Genomic DNA, 10,984 nt, shown 5'->3' on the forward strand with positions numbered 1-10,984 from the left:
GTGATCCACCCACCTCAGCCTCCCAAAGCGCTGGGATTACAGGCGTGAGCCACCATGCCCGGCCCACAATTCTTAAAATGTTTTTGTTTAACACAATTTCACCTTGTACCTGAACCATTAACACTTTTGCAATCCCAACTGCTTGCCAACCACCCAACTAAAACGTCACACCCTCAGCTGAAGACTGTATAATGGTTTGCAATCCATTGCAACAAGGGGAAAATCATGCTTTTTTCCAGAGTCTTCGTTTATCCCTGAATGTCACACAAATGAACGTTTCGATACATGGTACTCTAGCAAAGGATACTTTGCACTGGGTCACTGCAAAATACTATAGCTGTTTCAGAGGGATTGTGGTTAGTAAGGATAGAGCCACCTACAAGGCACCTTTCATGATTCTCCAAGGCAATGCGAACCACACATGTTCCTGAGCGTAGAACAGGGGATTCTTTGGTAGGAACATAGTGCATCTTCCTAGAATGCCACTCTGTGTTCTCTGTTTCACAGTGTAAGGGACATTGGGGTGGAGGATTCAAAGCATGAGTCCTTTAATCTCCGTGACTTTCTGAATTGCTTTCTTTTCTTCTTCAGCCTGTTCTGCAAGCTTGCTGCTCTTGTTAGACACAGGATTTCCCTCTTTGGTAAGTGAAGTGTTGCTAAAGGTGCCGCTCCTCCCTTAATTATCCTGAACTTGCATTTTGCCTTTATTTGTGTCTTCCTCAGACAACCTGGGCCTTGGGACTAAGGTGTCACCTAAATTTGCCATAGAAAATTGGTCTGAAGCGTGATAAATGACCTCTTTACCCTTTAAACTGCTCAGATTTTCCACACCAATGAAAATTGTAAGCTCTGCCTCTGACATCCATCATAAAGCAAAGGCTGTGTCAGGCTAGAAATGAATGCATTGTCTCTGAACACAAGCCCGGCTCTTTATGTGTTGGTAGTTAATTATACTGTGCTATGATTTGTGCATATGGAGAAGATTGCATTTGAAAGACAGGTTGAGTAGTTTGGGGGAATCACAGGTGATATTTTTTTTTCTAGGTAGTGATTCTACTACAATGGTGAGCTGTCTTCACATCTTAGCTCAGACTCTTGACACAAGGTAAGTCTTCCCCCTTTTCCCAATAGTTTCTCATGACTTCCTCTCTGACCCTCTCATCTCACTAATTATTATACTGAAGAGAAGACAGATTGCTGCTGGCTGGTTTGGGAAAAGAGGGAAGACAGGGCAAAGAGGAGTTTGACCCTAGAAGTTAGCACTCTCTTTTTCTCAGTTCACGTAACGAGAGCCACTACCATGGCATAGACAGAATGCTAAGTCTTGATCAGTTATTGTCTTGTCTTCCTGGAGAGTGCATCTTTCAGAAGATAAACTTTAGAATGTGGCAGAACCCCCCTGGTGGGTGGTGAATCTACAAATGCTGGGGAGAGATGAACAGCACTCTGAATTCAAAATGGCCAAAGAAGGAAATGCAGAGAGATATCCGGCTTCAAAAGAAGCAGAAACAAAGACATTGATCCCATGGCCTAGGGATTTGGGAATAGGTCATAAAAAATAATCCATAAGTTCTGGTAATATTAACGCAAATGATGAGACAAAAGACATGCATGCTGGGTGCAGTGGTTCATGCCTATAATCTCAGCATTTTGGGAGGCCAAGGCAGGCAGATCGCTTGAGCTCAGGAGTTCAAGACCAGCCTAGGCAACATGGGGAAACATCTTATCTACAGAAAATACAAAAATTGGCCAGGCATGGTGGTGCATGCCTGCAGTCCCAGCTACTTGGGTGGCTGAGGTGGGAGGATGGCTTGAGCCCAGGAGGTGAAGGTTGCAGTGAGTCAAGATCGCGCCTCTACACTCCAGCCTGGATGACAGAGCCAAAACCTGTGTCAAAAAGAGAGAGAGAGAGAGAGAGAAGCAGTAGAAAGAACTGACAGGGAGCTTTCTTTAACATGCCCATTAAGAAGGGTCCTTGTCAGAGCTGGGCACCATGGTTTCTGTCTATCGTCAAAGCTACTCAGAAGGCTGAAGTAGGAGGGTTGCTTGAGCCTAGGAGTTCAAGACCAGCCTAAAAAATGTAGTAAGACCTCATCTTAAAAAAAAAAAAAAAAAAAAAAAAAGTCCTTATCAAAGTTGGGAGGAGGACACACCTCCTAGGACCCAATGCAAAGGAGGATGCCAACCTAAAAGAATGGGACAGTAAGGGTGTCCCAAAGATGAAAATCCACAGTGAACTGGGAATGGCTCCAAAAAAGGAGGGGAGTAAGTAAGGACTATTAAAGGGATGAGAAATCTTTAAGAAATTTGGGAAAAGTCTTTGGAGAGAATCCAGTTTTTGTTTTTGGTTTAATGAAGATCAGTTGCAGGTTGGTGTGTTTAGTCATCATTCCCAGCAAAAACTGGGACTAGAAAGTTAGGAAGGGCCAAATGAAGTGGCTCACACCTATAATCCCAGCACTTTGTGAGGCAGAAGTGGGTAGATCGCTTGAGGCCAGGAGTTCAAGACCAGTCTGGGCAACATAGACCCCCATCTCTACAAAAAATTTATAAAATGAGCCAGGCATGGTAGCACATGCCTGTGCTCTCAGCTACTCGGGAGGCTGAGGTGGGAAGATCACTGAGCACGGGAGGCTTCCATGAGAGGTCACTGCAGTCCAGCCTGTGCAACAGAGTGAGACCCCCATCTCAAAAAACAGGAAGATACCTTATGAATACTTATAAAGACAAACCTCACTGACTTTATTTCTTTGATTTTATTGTCTTGATGAGTTGAATGATTATCAGGAAAATGATTTAGATAAAAGCATCTGTCTTTGAAGCAAGTCTTTCCTATCTTCTGAATAAGGCATACAAATATAAGCATTATAGATGACTTGTAAGTTTTGTGCCAATTCTAAGTTTTATGAAATCCTGTCATTGTGAGGGAATGCTTCAAATATCCATAGCTGATCTTCATCCTGCAGGTCACATTTCAATGTTTTTTGGGTTTTTTTGTTTTTTTTTCCCCAGAAATCTGAGCCAGCTGTCTATTTTAAAAGAGTTAGGTGTCTTTTTTTCTCTTTTCTCATCCAACATAGGACATTTCCTGCAAAGTAACAGAACTCTAAGCTTCTGTTGACTTATTTCCTTGCTCTTTTTCTCTGTCTTGCCTCAGAAGAGTTTATGTTTCTAGCTAGTCTTTATAAAAGTTATTTATCCCACAACTTTTCTTAAAGCTCATTCCTCTGTTCTTTTAACTAGGTATTTATAGAAGACTTCAGCCAGTTGCAACTTACTATAGATGGTAGCGGGTAACCAGTATTGGTTTCATTCTGGATTGTTCTCTGTATTTCCTGAAGAGTAGTATTTTCCTCACATTGTCCAGTGGCTAGCCCCTCTGGGAGTGTGTGATTCAGGTTTCTTCCTGGATGTTAACTGCTGTCTCCCTTTCTCCTGACACAGTGTCACTGGGTGACAGGAGTGGCAAATGTCTGCTCAGGCGACACAGCCAGTTTCAAGAAGGAAATTGGCTAAAAGTTTAGATTATGCTTCTAGATTTGAACATTGTTTGCTTTCAGGACTGTCATGAAGTCAGGCTCAGAGCTGGTGAAGGCTGGGTTGCGAGCATTCTTTGAAAATGCTGCAGAAGACTTGGAGAAGACTTCAGAAAACCTGAAACTAGGAAAGTTCACCCATTCCCGAACGCAGATTAAAGGTGTTTCTCAGAATATTAACTATACTACAGTGGCTCTGCTCCCCATCCTGACGTCCATCTTTGAGCACGTCGCTCAGCATCAGTTTGGAATGGATCTACTCTGTGAGTTCTACTGGTATTTGTTGTGAATTTGTGTGCACATAGCCCCAGATAGGAGGTGTGGGGACCATTCACTTACGCTGACCTTGATGGCAGAGTAGAGAGAGAATTATTCTATGCTTTTTTCTGCTTAGATTTAAAAAAAAAATGAAGTAATATATTCTTGGAATGGAAAGAAATTCCCTAATTTGAATATTTAATATCTTTTTTCCACTTTTATTCTGCACCAGAATTTCCCATCTGCTAGTCTAGCTGTCAGCTATTGTACTCCTGCTTAATTTGAAAAGGTTATCTGAGTAATACAGTGGGAGATATAGATTTGCTCCTGGGTTTTTCAGACATCATTTTTCTGGTTAAGAAGCCTTAATTTATTCATTGAATACCAGGAGCAAAGGAAATATGCTAACATTTCATTATCTGAGCTTTCGGAAGACCAAAGTTGCTTGGTTTTATTTTAGTTTGCATTTAGCACTGTGTTTAGTGCCACCCCCAGCCCCCGTGCAGATAGTCTGCCACCAAACTTTAGTTTTACACTTTAAATGTTGACACATGATTTAATTTGACCAGTTGTTGATAGTTAAGACTGTGTCTTTCATATCCTTAAATAACTGAAAATCAATGATTACTGTTGTAGGGTGGTGGCTGGGAGAACATCCAAACTCACTGTTTTGTGTCATAGAAGCAATGCAACTCCTTGGTTCAAAAATAAAACATTAAATTAGATCTGAATGTGTTAAAGTAGTCCCAGCCTTGGTTTGAGCTCCAGACACGGCTAGAGATGTGTAGCCTGCAGATTCACAAGCAAAACATGCCATTCCCCTAGGAAACATGATAAAATCATACTATTGAATTGCCCTTTACAGAACACCCAGCAGAGAATTTGGGAGAGGCAGGCATGAGGGATTTTGCTCCATCTCTGAGGAAAGTCTAGCAGTTAGACATATCTTTCTGGGAAATGAGCAAAAGGCTCATTCAAGCTTCAGGTTTTCTGCCTTCTTTCTCCCAAAGGAAGGAAATATTGCGCTGGATAAAATTTGGCTAAAATGCCTGTCTCTATTGGTAATGAAACAAATCACATTATGGAAGGACCCATTGGTCAAATGATTCCTTTCCCTGTGAAGCAATGTAATCTTCACAATAAGCCCAATAAAGGAACTAGGATTGCTCAGTGGAGGGTGTTTTCCTATTTTTTTTTTTTTTTTGCCCAGTCCAGCAATTAGCAAACTGGCATCTGGGTAGAAAAGGGATACGTTTGTTGAGAAAGAGAGAAGAGAGATCTTTTACTTTTGCCTGATGCTCATGCATTTTTCTTTTTCTCTTCATGGATCCTTTCTGTATTCAGGATTGATGCAAGTTAATGACATTTCTTTTTTGTTTCAGTAGGTGACGTGCAGATTTCATGCTACCACATACTGTGCAGCCTCTACTCCCTTGGGACAGGAAAGAACATTTATGTTGAAAGGTAATTAGTGAACAAAGAGGCTAACACTTTCAGGCTTAGCAAAATGTTACTTAGTTTTTTAAACACTTAATAATATCGTTTCAATCCAGCAAAACCAAAATGCTCACTGATATGGACTGGTAGTTTTGAGCCTTGGTTATGACATGCTTATGGCAATATAAAGAAGTGTGACGAGGCTATTGGGATTTATAACTTCTGTGGAGATAGGTGGTGAATGTATGTGGCTGGAGAAGCAATATAGCCAAGCTAAATCATGTGCTTGTAAAAACAAAAGTGTTGAAGATATGTCTGTTTCTTCAGAATCACAGCTTCTAAATAGCTTCCAGAGTTTCTGAGGTTAAAGTTTGCTGAGAAGCTCAAGGGACAGGAGGCGGTTGCTTCAGTGTTTAATGAGTTTCTATGTGCTACAACCCTGGACCTTTACCGGTCTCGGCTGTCAGATTTGCTATAGTTTTCAACAAGTATGCACTTTGGTATTAGCAGTGCTAGTCAATACTCTTGAATCTGAGCAAGCTTATTGCAGCAGTGTGTGGGTTCCAGTTTTGCCTCTCTAATCTGTCTGTTGTAGCAGAGGCCCTTGATGACCCCTTGCTTTTCAGCATTAAATGCCTTGTGTTCTGTTGCTCTGTTTAATCCACGGGGAAGATTAGAAGGATAAACAGTATTAACAAAATCAGTATTAACAAAAGGATCTTACTCTTATCCTTGGAAGATTTTGTTTTCTTTTCTTGCCTTTTCAAACAAGCAAACTGGGAAGAATTCAATCTGTGCTTACCATTACTTAATCTAAAATCCCTCGGTATCTACTTTCCATGTGCAGTCTCTATGTGGGATTCATTTATCAAACAAACCACCAGTGAACCCTTGTCTCATGTCAAAACTTGCTTTTATTCCAATTGCAGTTTCTCAAAAAAGCCAAAAATAAAAGACTTCAGCCCCTTCAAGAACTAAGGAACTACTAACTTGAAGTCATGTACTAGAAACCAAAAAATGTTGTAGAAATGTCTGTTTCTTCATAATTACAGCTTCTAAATAGCTACCAGAATACAAAAAATTAGTTGAACTAATGACTAAATTTTTTATTACGATTTTAAGTCCTTAACAGTTGTCAGACTTTCCTTAGTATTTTACAAAAAATACAGATAAATCACTTATAATTTAGGATAGGAGCTGGGCAAAGTTTTATCTGTATTTTATACCAAATCACAGAAAAATCAATAAAAAAATTTTCTATTAATGCCAAATTTCACTTAAGGCAGATGTTTTTAGTTTATTTTTCCCACCGAGCATTTATAAATACATCCTCAGTATCTTTTCTCGTTCTCTCGTTGTGTGTGTGTGTGTGTGTGTGTGTGTGTGTGTGTATTTATATATATGTATATATAAACATATATAAACATATATGCACACATATATATACATATATACACATATATATGTATATATACATATATACATGTTTATGTATATACATATATATGTGTGTGTGTGTGTGTGTATATATATATATATATATATATATAAGCACACACACACACATTTATCCCTTGTCTGTGTGTTTGTTTATAAATTGCTTGTAAAGCTTATACATTCTTCTCTTGAAAAAAAAAATGTCAAAGAAAAGTCAACTCTGAAATGTCAGACCAGAAAAAGACTGCTCTTCATGTGACTGTCTATCCTTTATTCATGTGTTCATTCCGGGTTAACTGCATATCTGCAGCACCATGAAAATTGTACCTATGCTTTCTACTCCACGTTGGTGGAAGTCAAGGCTTGGAGAAGCCCCTAGGTTAAGGCTGTCCCTATTCCCGATTGCTTTTTTCTTTTTTTTTTTTTTGTATTTTTTTCCTAAATATTTTTTCCCCTGAACTATGTTTTTCAGCTGTTTGTTGGTTGTTAGGTACATTGCTGGTTTTTGAGAATGGAGAGGATGTGTGTGCTTGTGTGTTTTAAAGTGAAGGAGAATGAACAGAAAAGAATAGCAAGCAGCTTCACATCTGAGAAAGTGGCTAAAGACTAACTCTCTTTCTCCCTGAATCCAGCTGTGTGTTTAGCACTAGCAATGCTCAGTCTCTGATGTTCTCCCCCAGAAAAAGTAAGCAGCTGACCCACGTGAGAAGTTGGTGTAACTCAGTGCATCATAAAGTCATAGGACTTTTGTTTAGTGATTTCACGTAACTGTATCCTCTACTTGGAGAACTCAAGTCAGGGGCCACAAAAGAGGCTACCTCTCACTCTTTCACTTCACCTGACCTCCAGTGGCTTCTCTAGGCCAGGAGTCCAGGTCATGAGTATGGCAGATGACATGTATACTTTTCCCCACTCTGTCTCCATCTGCTACTCTGTGATACCGAACGTGGCCCCACATTCATGCTGCCTACTAGGTCTTCCATGGCATGCTCACGCCCTTCATCCCCATTGTTTCAGGCAAAATCTTATCTTTTGCTCCTCTTAAAACCCTCATATTTACTTCCAGAAATTTCTAGGACCCCTTTCACATCTGGGAGGATGTTTTCATTTCAGCTCCCTTGCTTGATTTGGTCCATATTTGATGGGTTCGGAGTCATTGTACATTTTCAAATTTTAGCATAGCTCAAGATTTCTTCCCAGTTTCTTTTTCTCGTTTTTTGTGGATTCCACTGAGGAAAGTACAATGAACCCACCATTTCTCTACCACCTTTTGCTGTCGTCTCCTTGACCAATGAATTTATGCAAGGGAGTCACTACATACTTGCTTTCCAGCTATACCTGGAGTATGCTTTGTAGATAGAAATGATTAAAGACACCTTGGTAATAGGGTTGACTGTGAGGGGCAGAGTCATTGAAACAGAGTAGAGACATTTCCTTTGGAGTATTTTCTAATTGAGACAACAGCACTGATGTCATTGACAAGCAGATTTTTCAGACACAAAATTTCAGAGAAGGGTAATGGTTTGTGCACGTAATCATGCAGAATACCTAATTATTTAACTTGGAGATACTTTAATTAAAGAGCGTTTGGTGGGGGTTGTTCAAGAAAGCAGAGCCTGAAACTCGATAACATTAAACATTGAGTCTCAGTTTTATTTCAAATGAAGACTAAGTTTTCTACTTCATGCTTTAAAGCTATTTTGTTTCCTCTATCCTGCCTAGCTCACTTTGACCAATTATTTCTGATCAAACATTGCACAGTGTTCTCTAAACCTCTAAGGTCACCAATACTGCTGTCCAGACACATGTCCTGCCCTGTCCCCATTGTGCTGTCTGCCTTTCTGCTACATGGTATTTCCTCTCTTTAGTACCCCCTGGAATATACATGAAGGAACTTTCAAAATTGCAAAGCACCATTTATGTGCAGGACATTATTAACATCACTTCCATGTCTTTGTCTTTTCCTGTATCCCTCACAATAGATTTTGAGAGGCAAAAGATTCAGATATATGGAAATAAAACTGAGAGATTGAAAAGGAAAGTGCTACTTGTCAAATTAGGATGTAACAACAACTGCAATACAAACTGAGCACTACCTAGTCCTTCACCACTGACCAAGTATGTATTGTGTGAAAAATACTGTACGAGGCAGCAAGAACTGAGACCAGACGAGCCTGGGCAACCTGGCAAGACCCAGTGGCTATAAAAATTTTAAAAATCAGCCAGTCGTGGTGGCACATGCTATAGTCCTAGCTACTTAAGAGGTTGAGGCGGGAGGATTGCATGAGCCCAGGCTTTCAAAGCTGCAATAAGGTGTGATGATAGCACCACTGCACTCCAGCCTGGACTGCAGAACAAGAGAGAGTTTCCATATCCAATGATAAGCTCTTCCAGTATATCTTCTGGTTATTATGGAGCTGTTTCTCCAGGCCTTTCTCCAAGGGAAGCTTGGTCCATACCAACACTACCCGCTGGGGGGCGCTAATGACCAGGGAGCCTTATATTAATAACAGCAAGCCTTTTGCCTAGCTCAATATCTCCTTGGGCTTTGGGGCCAGTCATTCACACTGATATTTCACAGACAGGAGCATTAATTGGCAGACTTTTGGGTTTCACTTTTACAGACTTCTGGGTTTTACTTTTTTTTTTCCTGGGTTTAACTTTGAACAGCTAGGCCAGGAGAGCTGTTATTTATCTCTTGGCAAGAAGCTAATTAGCACCGCTGTGTGCCTCAGACTAGAAAATGCCCTGTTAGGGAGCTTGTGGAGCGGTCAGGTTTGTCAGTAATGAATACGAGGGGGCGGGGCCAGTTTCCCGAGTCACCACAGCACCGGAAAACTGAGACTTAGCAACAGCCTTTTGCCCCAGTGACTGCCTTCCTGTCTGACTAACCTAGAAATCCACTTTCGGGAGATCATGGTTTTAATTTTGGTGAAAGAAAGAGAAAATAAAAAGAGAGGAATAATGGATCCATTCAGTCCCAAGCCAACTCAAGGCCACTTGTCCACTAGGTTCATCTCCATGTAAAATTTGCTATTGGGCAGGGCAGCACAGTGGCTCATGCCTGTAATCCCAACACTTTGGGAGGCAGAAGTGGGCAGATCGCCTGAGGTCAGGAGTTCGAGACCAGTCTGGCCAACATGGTGAAACCATATTTGTCTCTATTAAAAATATAAAAATGAGCCAGGCATGGTGGTGCACACCTGTAGTCCCAGCTACTCAGGAGGCTGAGGCAGGAGAATCACTTGAGCCTGGGAGGCAGAGGTTGCAGTGAGCTGGGATTGTGCCACTGCACTCCAGCCTGGGCGACAAAGCAAGACTTCATCTCAAAAAAAAAAAAAAAATTGTTATCAGATTTGAGATCTTAGCCCTTGTTATTCCTGATTTTCACCCAGATTTTCTTTCACTAATGCTCTACCTGTGGCCTTTCTTTCCCGTTCACAATTTATCTCCTTATTTCTTCCTCTAACTCACAAACCAAGACTGAAGAAAGAAAACACCATATTTCTCCTCATTGGCCACGGTGGCAAAGATGGTAAAACTGTTTGCTGAAAAAATTTGTCCCTTGTGAATGCTTGTATTTGCTATGTGGGAGCACTCACTATGCTCAGTTGTCACCAAAGGAATTGGCCACTCAGGTCTGAAGTTAAAATGATGCTCGTCTTCCCACATCTGTCCACCACCTTGAGCTTAGTAAAGAAGAGAAATAACTGGGGAAGAACAGGTGCTGAGAAGCGGGGGGAGCAGGCCTGGCCTGGGGCCTACTCAGAAGTGAAGCTGCATTGTGAAAGCTTCCCAAAGAGCACCTGACTCTCAGCAGTCTCCATCTCTGAGCAGCATTGATACACAGGACACAATAGGATTGGTTTGTCCAAGGGCTTCCACTCTGGGAGATTTTAGCACGCAAACCTACATCCAAAGGACAAGATGGAGCCATCAGCTAAGAAGAGATTGCCTGACTGAGGACTTCTCAATCCAGTGTTGGTGATTGGGGGCTGATTTTCAAGTTATCCGCTCCAATGATTCATGGCCAAGTAGGCTATCAGCCAAGCCCAAGAAGAAGATAAAACCTAAAACCACATATATTCATTTCCCCTTGTAGGAATTTAAAAGATCACTTTTTAAAATATATTTGATCACTTAAATGAAGACTGGGTGGGTTTTCCAAGGCATACATACCTTTCTGCCAGCTCACCCACCCTTCCCTCCTCCTCTTCTCCAGTTCAGCAGATTTATCTTATATCTCAAGCAGAGCAATTCTGTATACCCCTAGATTCACTGTCTGCGGATTCTATCATAGACAGTCTTGTGCAGTT

The 10,984-nt window shown here is 41.1% G+C and overlaps 1 protein-coding gene across 7 annotated transcripts in view; it reads left to right on the top strand.

Moving 5' to 3' along the window:
* Window positions 1-10,984, top strand: part of RYR3 (ryanodine receptor 3) — a 556,286-nt gene that overhangs the window by 456,087 nt on the left and 89,215 nt on the right. For 6 of the 7 annotated variants that reach the window (XM_037742376.1, XM_037742379.1, XM_037742377.1 and 3 more), the window contains 4 exons: window positions 592-641; window positions 1,045-1,105; window positions 3,561-3,799; window positions 5,177-5,258. In XM_037742376.1, coding sequence (XP_037598304.1) covers window positions 592-641; window positions 1,045-1,105; window positions 3,561-3,799; window positions 5,177-5,258 — 432 coding nt within the window. The remainder of the gene's footprint in view (window positions 1-591; window positions 642-1,044; window positions 1,106-3,560; window positions 3,800-5,176; window positions 5,259-10,984) is intronic. The other variant, XM_037742378.1, reaches the window with a different exon arrangement.

The sequence above is a fragment of the Cebus imitator genome, unplaced genomic scaffold (assembly GCF_001604975.1).
Source record: "Cebus imitator isolate Cc_AM_T3 unplaced genomic scaffold, Cebus_imitator-1.0 Scaffold119, whole genome shotgun sequence".
NCBI lineage: Eukaryota > Metazoa > Chordata > Mammalia > Primates > Cebidae > Cebus > Cebus imitator.